Raw genomic sequence first — 16,595 nt, 5'->3', positions numbered from 1 at the left:
CCGGAACTTTCGGGGGCGGGACTTTGGTGCTAAACATCCTGATTGGTTGAGTTCACGCAGCATTGGTTGAGTTTAATCACCATTTATTCAGATCATTTTCAAAATATTACTGTTATTGTGTCATGAAATGTAATTTTAAAAGTATTTCAGGCGAGAATGTAGTTTTTAAAACTCAAATCTGTGGTTTATTTATAAAGACAGCTTCTATTTAAAATTGTGTTTCGGTCAGCTACACGCGATCAGCGGGAGATCAGTGTTCATCTATCTGCCGAGAGCAACCTCACCTCGGCTAGACCTTCTGATGTGTGCCGCTGGCTCTGATGTCTCTTTAGTGGTTAAACATAACATATCATTCGTTTTGGGTAAATCTAACCGGTTATCTTTGGTCTGTATTAAATCTATCTATATGTTAAAATGAAAATAAAAAAGGCAAATTTATATAATATTTCGTTTCATTGTAATGGCTGTATATACACACATATCCCTGAACTAAGTACATTTCTGCAGCTGTTATTGTGTTTAAATGAAAACGAAAAGAGGCAGTGGTATTTGATATCCCATTTCGTTTTATTGTAAATATACAGAGAGGAAAATTGCAGTAGCTATGGTCAGCTGACTGAAGTTATCAAGTAAGCTGCGTGAGCAGAATTACTGGATTTGCGTCATCGCGGACATCACACTCCCGAGTCGAACGCACAAAGTCCGCACTACCGAGGATACACGTCTGAAATCAGCGTACTTTGTATTGAGAAACGCGCGCAGACCTACGTCACCAGTCTATTTGCCTAATCTTCCCGGTACTTTACACCGCGGTGGAAACGCAGAAAGCAACAGGTCTGGGGGAAAAAAGTTCCTGGTACAAATGTTCCGGGTAATTTCGGTGGAAACGCGGCATATGTAAGGTTTTGACTCTTCATAAGCCAGAAAAAAATTACATATGCTTGTAGATATTTAGGAAACATGTTATGTTTACATACCTGTTTCTATGAAAAATAATGCTATAGTAGTAACAGTGTTGTACTATATAGAGATCTTAAAAGTGACTGAATTTACTAACCCATATTGTATTGGTATGAGTTGCATTGTCACAATTTGCAACTGTGTGGAAGTGTTTGTATTGATTCTTTTTGTGGTTAATTTATATGTGCTGTTATGTATAGCTGTGAAGCCCTAATGCAATTACCTGACTCTTGCGGGATTAAACGAGTAGTAAAGAAACTAATTTCATTACTTTTGGAACACACCCTTGTTTTGAAATCGAGGGAGCTGAACTTGAAAGGACTGTTGAGCCCATAGTAAGTCCAATTGCTTGTGTATTTGAGCCGAAAGAGTGAGGGGACGAAGCAGTACTACCAGTGGAACAAGTCGTGAACCTGCTAATTAGGGATTTATGTGGATACCCGTTAAAACAGACATTCTGACATAATTTTGTGTGGAACTGCTCCTGCTTCTTGCGTGAGTACCACATAGAGATCTATTTAGCTCTGCCTTCGCGCAAATGGCTTTAAACACTTTAAAGTTTGAACAGACAAGACTTAAAACATGTTAGCTTGCTAAACTTTCTTGAGGAAAAGTGCAAATCAGTTTACTAAATAATGTAAACTGACTGCCTCACTTCCACTTTAAAATCTAATCTAAATCTTAACGCTCCAGAGTCTCCGTTGTGTTAAATATGACCTGACCACTCACATTGTAAATCATTATTGTAAGCAAAAATTTAAAAAAGGCAACCACAAAGGGTACATACTGCAGCTTTAACAATAATTACCAATATAAGTAGCCTTACAAATTTTTTGTTGTTTTCACTTTGGATAAAAGCATCTGCTAAATGAATAAATTAAAAATATAATAGTCTTCAATAACATTCATGCATGTATCAAATTTTGTCTCCATATTAGACAGCTTCAGGTCATATCTTTCACATATATAATAAGTGTGTGTGTGTGTGTGTGTGTTGTCAGCTGAAGCAGATGAAGGAGCTGGAGCAGGAGAAAGACTCTCTGCTGGCCGGACTGGATGTGTTGGAGCGAGCCAGAGAATGGTATCAGACGCAGATCCACAACATCACTGAGACGCAGAGACACATCGGCCAGAGCCGCCACTCCACCGTACGTCCTCCTCACAAACACCAGTCCGTCGAGTCCGACTATATATCACGATATAGTGTGTGTTTTATATATATATGTATATACAGGTTTTTATTATATATCATAGAATTTCCACAATCCTTATCACCAATGCCAATATCAAACTAATACTGGCCTAAAAAGAGAAGAAAAACATCTCACTGAAGATGAAATGAGGATAAGAAACTAATTGCAAGCAATAGGACAATTAATTTTTTAATTTCTTACAATAAATAAGAAATGCTACATACATTGTGTAATTTAATTAGTCTTCACTGTGCTAATTATATCTGTCTATCTATAGATAGATGGACATATATTTAATTAATGTGTGTATTACTGTACAGGGCCGTAGCTGGGGTCATCGTGTTGTACAGTGGGCCGTTTTAAAATGGTTTAATTTATATGTTCGTTCTATTTATTTATCTGTGCCATTTACACAATGTTTACAGAAAACAGAAACAGAATAATTAAATGTAAAATAGCCCTGCATAGTCTTCAATGTAAAATAAAATATACAGTCAAACCAAAATTTATTCAGACGCTTTCAACGTGTCTTACATTATCACCGTTTATTTGCTATAGTTTAGAAATCTGTATTAAAGTATGACAAGAACTCAAAGAGTTAAACTGTAAGAACAAATTCATCTTGATAATGTCAGAAAACTTTGATAGAAAGGAATGTAATGGATAACAATCAACCAAATCTGCAGACATCTGTATGACAATATTCACACTTCTATCAATACTTTGTTGAACAATTACCAAGCAGTGTTTCATTTTGTACACTCTGTGGTGTGAAAGGGTTGCATTAGCAATTAACGAAAAAAACACGTTAGCAAAACATGGTCAGGTAAAAGTGTCTGAATAATTTTTGTTCCCAAATTATTTTTTTTAGCAATTTCAATGGTAGTCTAAAGTATGAAGAATCTTGTTGTATAATGTCACAGTTTGCTTTATTTTGCTTTACTTGCATAAATTAACTATAGTGTCCTGTACCCACTAGTAAAACAATATAAACGATTATATCTGGTGTCTGAATAATTTTTGGTTGGACTGTGGATTAATTATTGTTAAAACTACAAAGTAATTCAGTCAAGAGCAGCGAGTGATTTTCTTTCTTTCTTTTTCTTGGATTAACATTAAAGACACTGACAACCGAGATATTAAAATATGCGCAGTCACTTTAAGAGACAATGCATCCATTATAATGATACACATCCGATTTCTTTCTCAACTGTTTACTTTCACTTAAGACATAACTGACAGTTTTTTTTCGAACACACTTTCCAGGACGGGTATTGTAATATTTTGTATGAATTTGTTGGTACAAAAGCAAGAAGAGGCAGATTCAGTGTTTAAGCGATTTGAGACACGTCTCTGCGTGTGCCCTGAACTACAGAAGACCACGGTGCTCAATTGGGTTCTTTCACATCCTTTTCTGTTCACATCCTTTTCTGAAACTGCGATTTTGTATTAGTTTGTTCAAGTGCAGGAGAAGTCCTGAAGAAGAGCTGGGTTCAGTGTAGCTGTCCGTGACACGGCTCTTTGGTCTCTGATTGCACCGGGCGAGTTGAGCTTTCCCGTGTCTCGTTTGAATGCTTTAAACTCTTTTGAATGTTTAGATTGGCAAGGTTTAAAAACACGTGAAAATGATAATCTTTCATGACTCGCAGCAGTCTTCTTTTAGGCTGGCCTCAGCTGTGGGCCCCTATAATTGTCACCACCTTTCACCCCACTATCGACGGCCCTGACTGTATAGAATCTACACATAAATATATAAATACAATCACTGGCCACTTTATTAGATACACCTTGCTAGCACTGGGTTGGACCCCCTTTTACCTTCAGAACTGCCTTAACTCTTCTTGGCCACATCCCAAAGCTGCTGAATGCTGTCAAAGCGGTCTAATGCGATACTGTAGCTGACGGCTGAATGGTTAAAACTTTACTTCTAAAATCGATACTTTTAGAGATAAAGTAGTTCATAAAGTCATTACTGCTGTGATGTTGGGAACCAATTTCCTAACCTTACCAAGCAATTGAACAGGTGTACCTAATAAAGTGGCCGGTCAGTGTATATCATTATCATTATTTTTTAATTTCTTCTTATTAAATTTACAAAAGTGATTTAATCAAGAGCAATGATAGATTTCTCTCACTGTTGTTTGATTAAAATGAATGGCAGACAGGATGAATATTGAACAGTTACATTTTTGCTTTCTTTTTCAGCTGTTTACTCTCTCTTAAGACCTAAATCTCTGTGGTTATGAGGATACTTGCAAAGACAAAAAAAAATGCACACTCCTCTCAAAAAACAAAGACAGCGCACGCATATAGCTCTGTTGTTTGTGTTTCAAAGGCTTAAAAATCAGTTGTTCTAAAACCGCAGTGCTTAAAAACTCTTGTCCATGCTACAGATGTAGTCCCTGGTGTTAGGAACGAGAGCCTAGTGTTGTCCTGGCTGCTCGTTCTCCATCTGGTTCTGTCTCCACTTCATGCCCCGTTATGGCGTGTAAAGATTGCAGTAACCCAAATGATGAATAAGTGTAAACAATGTATTTTTTGACACCACGAAATAATTGATAGAGCATAATATGAAATAATAGGCTTTTTATTTGGTCTATCCAACATATCGTCATATCGTACAGCCCTAGTAGACAGTGATGATTCACGTCATTCATCATTTAAAGGAGCTTCAAAGAGAAGCGGCACCAAACCGAGCATTGGATTTAGATCAGTCCTGAGTTTAGCTTTGACTCAAACACACCTGATCCAGTTCCTTCAGCTACAGGTCTGTGTTCTCCAGGAGCTTGATCATCATAAAACACATGATCACAAAAATTCAAACTTCCTATTCTATTGCAGTATTAGACATAAATCAACAGCACTGTGTTTTAATTGTTAAAATAAATATTCATCAGTTCCAGTAATCAAATCTTCACCTTTAATCAAATATCTGTGTTTCATTATTTCAGGAGTTTTTGGCTGAATCTGGTCAGAGTCATTTGGATGTTGTTCTGCCTAAACTACAGGACGTCACACGCTGCCTCCGCGATTTACTCTCATTCTCTGGGGAGGTTGGTATAAAATCTCCTTTCACTCTGATATATTATTGTTGTTGCTGACCTAATTGAAAATGTGCCTTTCTCCAGACCCTCTCACCCACCGGCTCCTCAAGCACTCCTCCTGCTCCTCCTGCTCCTGCGCCTCCTCAGGCCATCCACATACTGAAGGAGCAGAACCGGCTCCTCACACAGGTCTCACACACACACACACACACACACACACACACACACACACACACACACTCTCTCTCGCGCTCTCTCTCTCTCTCTCCCTCACACATTTACATTTAATCATTTATCAGACGCTTTTATGCAAAGCGACTTACAAATGAGAACAATAGAAGCAGTCGGGTCAACAAGAGAACAACAAAAGTACACAAGCGCCATGACAAGTCTCAGTTAGTCTAGTACAGAACGCATACCCAGGTTTTGTTTTTAAATGAAAAGACAAGAAAAGAAAAGAAGGAAAAGCACTAGTATTAGTTGGTTACGTGCTGGTGAAAAAGAGTCTAAAGAGTCTTTAGATAAATCTTGAAAATGAGTAAAGAGATCTGGAGGTCATTCCACCAGCTGGGCACAGTCCAGGAAAAGGTCCGTGAGAGTGATTATGAACTTCTTTGGGATGGCACCACAAGGAGTCGTTCACTTGCAGAGCGCAAACTTCTGGAGGACACATAAGATTTAACCAATGAGTTTAGGTAAGTTGGTGCCGTGCCAGTGGTCGTCTTGTAGGCAAGCATCAGTACCTTGAATTTGATGCGAGCGGCTACCGGTAGCCAGTGTAACCTGATGAGGAGCGGAGTAACGTGAGCTTTTTTTTGGCTCATTGAAGACAACCCTCACTGCTGCATTCTGGATCAATTGCAGAGGCTTGACAGTACATGCAGGAAGAGCCAGGAGAGCATTACAATAGTCCAGTCTGGAGAGAACAAGAGCTTGGACAAGAAGTTGGGTGGCTTGCTCTGACAGGAAGGGTCTAATCTTCCTAATGTTGTATAAGGCAAACCTGCAGGACCGGGTCGTTGTAGCAATGTGGTCTGTGAAGCTTAACTGATGATCCATCACAACTCCTAGGTTTCTGGCTGTCCTCGAAGGAGTAATGGTTGATGAGCCCAGCTGTATAGAGAAGTTGTGATGAAGCAATGGGTTAGCTGGAATCACCAGGAGTTCTGTCTTCGTAAGGTTAAGCTGAAGGTGATGGTCATTCATCCAGCTAGAGATGTCACTCAGACAGGCTGAAATGCGAGTAGCTACCGTCGGGTTATCTGGCTGGAATGAGAAGTAGAGTTGGGTGTCATCAGCGTAGCAGTGATAAGAAAAGCCATGCTTCTGAATAACAGATCCTAATGATGTCATGTAGCTGGAGAAGGGAAGCGGTCCAAGTACTGAGCCTTGAGGAACCCCAGTAGCAAGGTGTTGTGACTTAGAAACATCACCCCTCCAAGACACACTGAAGGATCTGTCAGAGAGGTAGGACTTACCCCACAGGAGTGCTGTTCCAGAGATGCCCATCTTTCTCTCTCTCTCTCACACACACACACACACACACACACCATAAATATCAGATATGGTTTTCAGTCTTTAATAAACACAAAATTTCTCAAGAGCAATTTTTGAAGGGGACACAAATAATACAGCTAACATTGTACTTGTAAGGATATGTATACACAGAGGAAAGCCTTACTGCTATTAGTGCAGCAGGGAGACCGAGCCACATTAGACAACTTCAAGCTGTCGTGTTCAAGTCCATGGTTTTCCTGAGGAATAATGCTACATTATCACTGTTGCTGTGGGTTGTATCAATAACGTGATTTTCATCAAGGCCCCTCGAAACACAGTTAGTTTGGGCTAGTTTTGAGTAGCAATTGGACTGGTTTTGTTGTGTGAAACCTGGCAACCCTTTCTGTCAAGCAGGTAACATTATCATTGCTAACACAGCAGACTTGTTGAAAAAAATAGACTCACATAATTTCTATTAAAGAGATAATAATCACTTCATCTAATGTTTAAGTGAATAAAATAGCCTTGACAGCCTTACTTACTGGAGTTACACAACTATTGAAGTCTCTCTCACAGGACAACCCTCAGATGATCCCATGGACCTTTTGCAACAAAATGCAACTTATATTCGGAAAAATATGCCAGTCATATTCTTTTAAATGTCTGTGTGATCCATTACTGCACAGGAAGTGTTTTACTACTTTGTGGAAAAGTTGCATCAGTCATTTGCACTGGGCCTCTTTTTATAAATTCAAGCTCATATGAAGACTAAGTGTGCCACTGTTTTTATTGTGTAAAGCACGGCTATCAGTAGATCTTAACTTCACACACATTTGATGCCTCTTTCTCCATTGTATAAATAAGAGATCGAAACAATCTTCTGATTAACAGAAGCATAATGGTTTGTCATTCTCTACAGCAGCTTTGTTCTGTTCTATTTGACAAAGTGGCGTGAAATACAGCCAAGTATGGTGACCCATACAATTCGTGCTCTGCATTTAACCCATCCAAAGTGTACACACACCGTGAAGACACACACACACCGTGAACACACACACACACACCGTGAACACACACCCGCAGCAGTTTTTGAGCATAATTACACGTGTTAATATTTCAGTTATTCTGTTAAATGTGGTCAGGTCTCTTGAGATGAAGTTAAATGCTGTTAATTGCTGGTATGTCCAACTGTGCATTCTGACGTGGTGTTGTCATTGCAGGAGGTAACAGAGAAAAGTGAGCGCATCACTCAGCTGGAGCAGGAGAAATCGGCTCTGATCAAGCAGCTGTTTGAAGCTCGAGCTCGCAGCGCTCATGATAGCAGCGCTCTCGACTCCACCTTCATCTGACCGCATCAGACATCACCAATCACACACCACACTCAATCATCTGAGACCGAGAGGACCAGAGCCAATCTACGGCATCAAAACATGACTCACGAGGAGCTCACATGTACATGAGATGAGCAGAAGAATAAACTGGATCCCAGTGTGGAACAGATAAACACGTCTGAACAGAGGCCTTCTCTTGTATAGTCGAGATGAACAGAACCTTTATCTGAACAGTTGGTTAGTGAGGGCAGGTACTTATATAGACTTTTCCTTTTGGTTTGGTTTCATTTGGTTTATTTAAGCTGCGATGCTTTAACAAGTGTGCTGTTTTCTCTGAAAGAGTAGTGTTTTTAAATTCCTCTCCATTACAGGTGACACGTAAGGTAAAAAGTCTTCTTGAAGACGTGATGTAGCACAAGCAGTGATGGATAATCTGTATTGTGATTGAAAAAGACTAAATGCAAAATGATTAAATGTAAATGTAGTCCATCACTTGTTGATTGGATGGAGGTGGATCTGAATGTGAACTTATACAACCCAAATTCCGGAAAAGATTTTTTAAAATTTTTTTCCGTTTTTTAAATTTTAATAAAATGAAAACTAAAGGAATTTCAAATCACATGAGCCAATATTTTATTCACAATAGAGCATAGATAACGTAGCAAATGTTTAAACTGAGAAATTTTACACTTTTATCCACTTAATTAGCTCATTTAAAATTTAATGCCTGCTACAGGTCTCAAAAAAGTTGCTACGGGGGCAACAAATGGCTAAAAAAGCAAGCAGTTTTGAAAAGATTCAGCTGGGAGAACATCTAGTGATTAATTAAGTTAATTGATATCAGGTCTGTAACATGATTAGCTATAAAAGCTTTGTCTTAGAGAAGCAGAGTCTCTCAGAAGTAAAGATGGGCAGAGGCTCTCCAATCTGTGAAAGACTGCGTAAAAAAATTGTGGAAAACTTTAAAAACAATGTTCCTCAACGTCAAATTGCAAAGGCTTTGCAAATCTCATCATCTACAGTGCATAACATCATCAAAAGATTCAGAGAAACTGGAGGAATCTCTGTGCGTAAGGGACAAGGCCGGAGACCTTTATTGGATGCCCGTGGTCTTCGGGCTCTCAGACGACACTGCATCACTCATCGGCATGATTGTGTCAATGACATTACTAAATGGGCCCAGGAAGACTTTCAGAAACCACTGTCGGTAAACACAATCCGCCGTGCCATCAGCAGATGCCAACTAAAGCTCTATCATGCAAAAAGGAAGCCATATGTGAACATGGTCCAGAAGCGCCGTCGTGTCCTGTGGGCCAAGGCTCATTTAAAATGGACTATTTCAAAGTGGAATAGTGTTTTATGGTCAGACGAGTCCAAATTTGACATTCTTGTTGGAAATCACGGACGCCGTGTCCTCCGGGCTAAAGAGGAGGGAGACCTTCCAGCATGTTATCAGCGTTCAGTTCAAAAGCCAGCATCTCTGATGGTATGGGGGTGCATAAGTGCATACGGTATGGGCAGCTTGCATGTTTTGGAAGGCTCTGTGAATGCTGAAAGGTATATAAAGGTTTTAGAGCAACATATGCTTCCCTCCAAACAACGTCTATTTCAGGGAAGGCCTTGTTTATTTCAGCAGGACAATGCAAAACCACATACTGCAGCTATAACAACAGCATGGCTTCGTCGTAGAAGAGTCCGGGTGCTAACCTGGCCTGCCTGCAGTCCAGATCTTTCACCTATAGAGAACATTTGGCGCATCATTAAACGAAAAATACGTCAAAGACGACCACGAACTCTTCAGCAGCTGGAAATCTATATAAGGCAAGAATGGGACCAAATTCCAACAGCAAAACTCCAGCAACTCATAGCCTCAATGCCCAGACGTCTTCAAACTGTTTTGAAAAGAAAAGGAGATGCTACACCATGGTAAACATGCCCCGTCCCAACTATTTTGAGACCTGTAGCAGAAATCAAAATTGAAATGAGCTCATTTTGTGCATAAAATTGTAAACTTTCTCAGTTTAAACATTTGCTATGTTATCTATGTTCTATTGTGAATAAAATATTGGCTCATGTGATTTGAAAGTCTTTTAGTTTTCATTTTATTCAAATTTAAAAAACGTCCCAACTTTTCCGGAATTCGGGTTGTAGAAGGTTGTAAGAAAAGAATAAAGAAAATGATCAGAGAAATCCTGCGTCGGCCACTAGAGAGAAACCTCAAGAGCATTTGATTCTGTTCAGTCAGGCTTTGAATCTTTGATTAAAAAAACCATATCAAGCTTCTCTCAGAATAATAATAATATAATTTCATCTGTGACATGCTCTTAGATACCACAGAAAATGGACTCTTACGCCAGTTTATTTAGAAGGACATTTTTAATCATGGAAATCATTTAAAAGCAGAAATGTGAAGCTTGTTTTCATTGAAACGCTTGGATTCATTCTTCAGTAAAGCGACTGATAATTGAGCTGTTGCTGGCTCATAATGATTGACAGCTGCTCACAGATGCCCTCTATAGGTATTATGTTGAAAATCACCTGAAATATTCCTGTAAAACTTGCTCTTTAATATCTGTCTCTCAGTTCTTTAGGTGCTGGAAGGGTTTCATATGGTGAGCAATGTTTTTCTTTCTGCCTTCTATTTCACCTGACGGATAAAACAAGATTTTCAAGATAACATGAATCTGTGCTGGATATTTCGTGATTTTATGAAAGACAACCATGACTCCATAGGAATCATTTCTGTTAATGTTTCCAGAGTATATTTACTATATTTTACAGCCATATGTAAGCACGACATGGCATGAAGGCGGATTTCAGAAAGAACAAGAACCTGATGACACAAAGTGAGGAGGGAAGGATGTTTGTGGATGTGTTTTACGATCATCATCAGATCACAGTGAATGTGAAGAAATATATATTTTGACAAGGGGCACTAAAACATGATTCATTTCAATCCAGTGAATCCTCAGTCTGTCCTCTTGTTGTTTTCTTTCCAGTTTTGATTTGAAGCATTTATACCCGTGTGCTGTATGAGCTTTGCTAATAACCTCGCCTCTGTAAGGCCCTGGTGATCTGCACCGTGGCTCTTGTTTTCAGTTATCACATGGAATAAACAAGCTTTCAAGTTTACAGGAGCTGATCGTGTGTGTCCATGTTCATAACATCATCAGATGAAAAGTAGAGTGGAAAGAAGGCAGTGTTCTTCCTCAATATGCAGGGAGCGATGGTGCTTTGGAAAAATTATCCTTAAATGATTGTTAAGAGACTCTACAGGAGAACAATCAATGAAGCTGAAGAGCACTAATGTCATTAGAGGTTTTATATTTGCCGCAGCTGTGTGTTTTACATGTGAATCTCATCAAACTTGATTTAACTCTCAACACTACTCTTCTTTTTGCATAAGTGATCCACAACAAACTCTTCCATTAAAACAAGCCGTGTTTATTCTTGACATTCTGTTTTTGTGACATTTTCTTCTGATTCAATTAACATTTGGCTTCTATAAATGCCAAGTTGTTTCTTTCTCTTGTTGATTTGTAGATTAGTGTATTGCATACTTTATGGTTTTAAGTTACATTTTCTGAAATAATAATTGAACTGTTCCCATCTACTTGGGACAAAAGCAAAGTTTAAAAAAAATAATCTTTAACGTGTTAATTGATAACTGAAACTTTTCAGTTCAGTGGTCTATTAGGTAGGTCTTTCAGTCTCTTCATGTGAATCCAGACGAACTGAATGATGCTCAGATCTGACACCACATCTGGACCCTACACAAAAATTACTCGATTGTTACAATGAAAGCTAATAAGAATGTTTAATAAATCACTTTAATATTCATATCCTACTGGTGCACAGATGCAAAAGATGTCTTGAAACATGCCTAAGACTTACGCAATATTGTATATGTTCCACATTTGATTGTGGGATTGATAATCAACAATATAATAGTGTAGTAATGTGATTTTCTTTTTCCTCCTACAAACGCAGTCAGAAGAGTTCACTGGCATGTTCATGAATTAATCACTTACTGAATCACCAGTTTGTCTGTGTCTCTTTCTGATTCTTCTTTTTTATTAGTTAATGTAATATAGTGTTTTATATTTTATCTCATATCTTATTTGGCATTATCCTTAACTTTACAATCAATAATCAAATAAGCCGAGCAGAGATTGTCACATATCTGAATATTGTGATATGATCTGCAATGACTACTTCATATGAGGCTGTGTTTAATAGAATGATGTAAATATTTTAAGATGTCATTTTGTGAGTTCTTGTGTTTCTTCAGCAGGTTTCATGCTGATGAAGAAAACTGAGAAGCTAAAGATGACAAAGGTGTGTCTGTTTGAGGTAAAGAGGTGTTGTCTTTTTCTTCCAGATGGATGAAGAGCTCCATGTCATCTTCACGTAACAAATGACACTTTGTTACACTGAATTTCAGAAGTATCCTAATGGACGGTTGCATCAGTTGTTTACCACCAAATTTCCGTCAGGAGCCAATGGCGAGTTGCATCATTGCCAATCGCTGTTAATGATGAAGACTTGCCACTACATGTTTTCTGAACGAATCCCACCATCCAGACTCGTTCTTCACAGAGCCAGTAAATATGTGAAGATGTTAGCATGTTATGTATTTTATAATCTCAATAAAATGCAAATGTTTCTTCTCTAAGAGAACCGTTCAGACCACACATTTCCATATTGGCCTTTAGTCTCCAGAACGCTTGGCTCTGATTGGCTCCTGGAGCTCTCTGCGGTGTTGAATCATGGGATTGAAAGTGTCATCTGCGTCTTCAGTTTAAGTGAGCTGTGGGTCCCACCAAAAACTTTATACGAGCTCTTGCGGCTGAAGATCATCTTTGAGACCACAGGAACTCATGAAAGGTAAGAGATGCTGCTTATAATAACTGCTGACAGGACTGTGTTTAGCTTTAATGACAGAATAAATGACACAGCAGACACATTAAGAGTTCAGCTGCTGATGAACGTGAATTAATGAACCGTAGTGTTCTGTAGAGCTGCTTTACAGTTCATTTTAAAGTTGTAATGATATTTAAAATGATTTAAAAGATTCCTGAAACTGAAAAATGTGTGACACTGATGCGGTGTATTTCTGTGGAGTTGCTTTGAGATGATCTGTAATGTCTGAAGTGCTATAAACCTGCCTTGACATCAGTGTCCTGCAGCACAGAAGCAGTCATCAGTGTCACAGACGTATATCTGTAGAAATAGACAACAATACATTGTATGGGTCACAATTATACATTTCTCTTTTATGACAAAAATCATTAGGATATTAAGTAAAGATCATGTTCCATGAAGATATTTTGTAAATTTCTTACTGTAAATTTAACAAAACTTAATTTTTGACTAGTAACAACTTTAAAGATGATTTTCTCAGTATTTAGAAGTCAGATTCCAGACTTCTAATATTGTCCTCCTAATAAACCAGACATCAATGGAAAGCTTTCAGATGATGTATACATCTCAGTATTGTAAAATATATGATTATGACTGGTTTAGTGGTCAAGGGTCACAAATATATATATATATATATATATATATATATATATATATATATATATATATATATATATATACTCAATGTATACAGTATGTAATTTATAGTCACTTAAGAATGTTTTATAAAATTTTTACGATATATATAATTACTGTTGTAAGTTTCTTACTGAATAAAAGATGTTTGTCTTTAAAATACTATTTCATATTTCAAACAGATATTTTTCTAAAATCAGTTTCCTGAAAAACACTGGTGAATTTCTGCATCATGCACTGCTGTAATGAATGAACCACAACAGTTATGTTTTTCCTTGTCAAGACTTTAATGTTTGACTGAGGAATATACAGTACATTTTTTAAATGAGTGTAGAATGAATGTCCATGTAGATGAATTTGAGTTGTTAAGTCCCAGCCGTACTGAACAGACTTCGATCAATGGTAAATGGACTGCTTTTATGTAGCGCTTTCAACAGACCCCATGGCCATCCAAAGCACTTTACAAGTTTGCCTCACATCCACTCACTCACTCATACCCTCATGATTGACTCAGGACTGAGGTGAAAGCTGGAGCAGGTTTCTGCTGTTCGATGTGATTCTGAATGAAGCACTAACCAAGAGTTGGGTTGCATTTGATACCTGTTTGTGTGTTTCAGACGTTGAGAGGACGATGGCAATCCTGCAGCTCTTCAGACTCATCAACTCGTCTCTGCTCCTCAGCCAGCGTCCTCTGAACGTCTCGGCCGAGCAGACGGTGTACAGCAGCTGTGCAGAGATGCCCAGCGTGCTCATCTTCTACCTGGTGCTGCAGCTCATCAACATGTTCCTGGGCATCCCGGCCAACATCATGGTTCTGTGGCTCATTCATAAGAACAAGGGCGACTCGTCCACCTCAGACATCTTCATCGTCCACCTGGCCGTGCTGGACACATTCTTCTGCCTCATTCCTCCGCTGGAGCTGGCCAACATCGTCTACCTGAGCACCAGCAGCACCTGGTATGTCCTGCGCTTCTTCTACGGCGTCAAAGACTCGTCGCCGCTCTTCCTGTCCTGCATCTGTCTGGACAGATATATGGCCGTGCGGCATCCCATCACCTTCACTGAGCTCAAGGACAAGCGGCATCGCTCCATCTTCGCCGCTGGCGTCTGGTTCCTCATTTTGGTCTACGCAGCAGCCAAGTGTGTGGGAAGTATCCCTAACTTTGACAAGGTGTTCACCGTCATGATCCTGGCAGCGTTTGTGTTCATGCTCTTCTGTAACGTCTCCATTCTCTGGGCTCTGAGACAGTCGGCTCCAGGTCGAGACGAGAGACACCCGGTCAAGAAGAAGGCCTTCAGGATGGTCCTCATCATCTTGGCCATCATTGTGTTTAACTACTTCCCGCCGGTGGCTCTCTTTCCCTTCCAAGAGTATTTCTCTCCGGATGTCTTCCGCTGTTATATCCACTACGTCGCCTTTGGCTTCATGGACATCAGCAGCAGCATCCAGCCGGTTCTGTATCTGTCACGGGAGAAGCTGCCCAAAGCCCTGCGCTACTGCTCCAAAAACACTGACCCAAGCGCTGATCTCATTTACACCGTCAGTCGGTGAGCGCCAGCTCTCAGAGGATGTCACTTGATTAGAGCTGAGTCGCTGCATGCACACAGTACTGTAGGTTTGTGCACGTCTATAAACAGTTTTAAAGCTGCTGTTAAGAACTATCTTTTGTCATTAGTCTGGGCTAGAATGTGTGTTTTAATTGATCCATTTTGGTTTACTTTTTTATGAATTTGTATGTTGATAGTACAGTGCTTTGGTCTGCATGCGCATTACAAATTAATAAATAAATGCTTTTCCTGCTAAACCATGTGTAATGTAACTATATTAGACTCATTCTGACCAGAATCTGCAGTTGTTTTATGCTTAAGCAGAAATAGCTGACAACTGCATTTTTTTGTGCATGTAAAATGTTGTTAATTACTATATTACATATTTACTTAGTGAATTTTCACTTAAATAAGGGCGTTTGTGTTCTGTGAATTCTGGATTATCTTGCAGTTTATTCAAGACAGCTGTCACATACACTGTATGAAACAAGTTGACTAGACAAAATCAAACTAGGGAAAGAATATTTGACCTTTTTTCTGTCATACAATAAAACGTGATTATGAGTGGAAGTCTCAATATTAGTGTATAAGAAGTTTAATGAAGTCAGCTTTATTCTGTTCATTATACTGTGTCTTTAACCTGTTTTCAGCTTGTCAGATCCACACATGTTTAATGCTCTGTCATACAGTCACTGATGCACACCTGTGGCCCGTCTCACAGCTGCTTACACTAGTCTTAGTCTTCACAGATTAGTCTAACTCTGTCAGTGGATTAACATAGGGGCTGTTTTTGACTGGTGAAGTGCAGCTGATGGAGGATCTGGAGTCACTGCTATTACATGAGTGAACGCATGTAAAACAACTGAAATAATAGTATGAAAAACCGGTTTGAGAAAACACCATTTGACACTTGGGCCAGTTGTTCAAAAAATCTGGATCAATATGATCTGCACAAATACCATGTTTTGCTATCCAGGATAAGGTAACCCATCTTACTTTTGTGCTTGTTTTTTTCAAAACAAAATTGGTTAGTACCACCCTGATCCAAATACACACTTTTTCAGATTCCCAAATCTGTATTAATGGTGCTCTACGGAGCCCCTAAAGCAGTGATCCTCACTATTTTTTTCACAAGAGCCACATTGGCAGAGCAAAATCAAAAGGCGAGCCACTTTTACGACAACATACTAAGTCACCTTTGCAAATGTGCATTTCTACATATAAATTGGACATCCCACAAAAAAGAAATAACACAGCCAATACATTTTCGTTTAAGAACAGATTTACTTTAATAGTGGGATGAGCGAAAGCTGGCATGCATGTCAAACAAAATGCCCCCAAAAGAAAAAAAATCTCTATGTTTTCAGTGCTGATGTAGCCTATATCAATATAAGTTGGTATAGGCTAACTTATAGTTGGTTGGCCTAGCCTCGCACTGGACTATAAGTCGCATTTATTTAGAA

The 16,595-nt window shown here is 39.0% G+C and overlaps 2 protein-coding genes across 2 annotated transcripts in view; both read left to right on the top strand.

Annotated features, from left to right (window-relative positions):
* The window catches only part of sapcd2 (suppressor APC domain containing 2), a 35,218-nt gene extending 26,663 nt beyond the window's left edge, over window positions 1-8,555 (top strand). Inside the window, exons 6-9 of the mRNA XM_059551341.1 lie at window positions 1,962-2,108; window positions 5,105-5,206; window positions 5,282-5,386; window positions 7,915-8,555. Of these exons, the coding sequence (XP_059407324.1) occupies window positions 1,962-2,108; window positions 5,105-5,206; window positions 5,282-5,386; window positions 7,915-8,043 (483 nt within the window). The 3' untranslated portion in view covers window positions 8,044-8,555. The remainder of the gene's footprint in view (window positions 1-1,961; window positions 2,109-5,104; window positions 5,207-5,281; window positions 5,387-7,914) is intronic.
* A 5,655-nt stretch (window positions 8,556-14,210) lies between these two features.
* On the top strand, window positions 14,211-15,643 carry LOC132140482 (proteinase-activated receptor 3-like). Its single transcript, XM_059549264.1, has one exon. The coding sequence runs from the start codon at window positions 14,216-14,218 to the stop codon at window positions 15,134-15,136; it is 921 nt and encodes a 306-aa protein (XP_059405247.1). The 5' UTR covers window positions 14,211-14,215; the 3' UTR covers window positions 15,137-15,643.
* Window positions 15,644-16,595: the final 952 nt, after the last annotated feature.

Source organism: Carassius carassius, chromosome 5, assembly GCF_963082965.1.
Source record: "Carassius carassius chromosome 5, fCarCar2.1, whole genome shotgun sequence".
NCBI lineage: Eukaryota > Metazoa > Chordata > Actinopteri > Cypriniformes > Cyprinidae > Carassius > Carassius carassius.
The sequence above is the reverse complement of the archived record's forward strand: the minus strand, read 5'-3'. Positions and strand labels throughout refer to the sequence as shown.

What these genes read in the sequence shown, in the direction of transcription:
- LOC132140482 (XM_059549264.1), top strand. Translation starts at nt 14,216, where the DNA reads ATGGCAATCCTGCAGCTCTTCAGACTCATCAACTCGTCTCTGCTCCTC.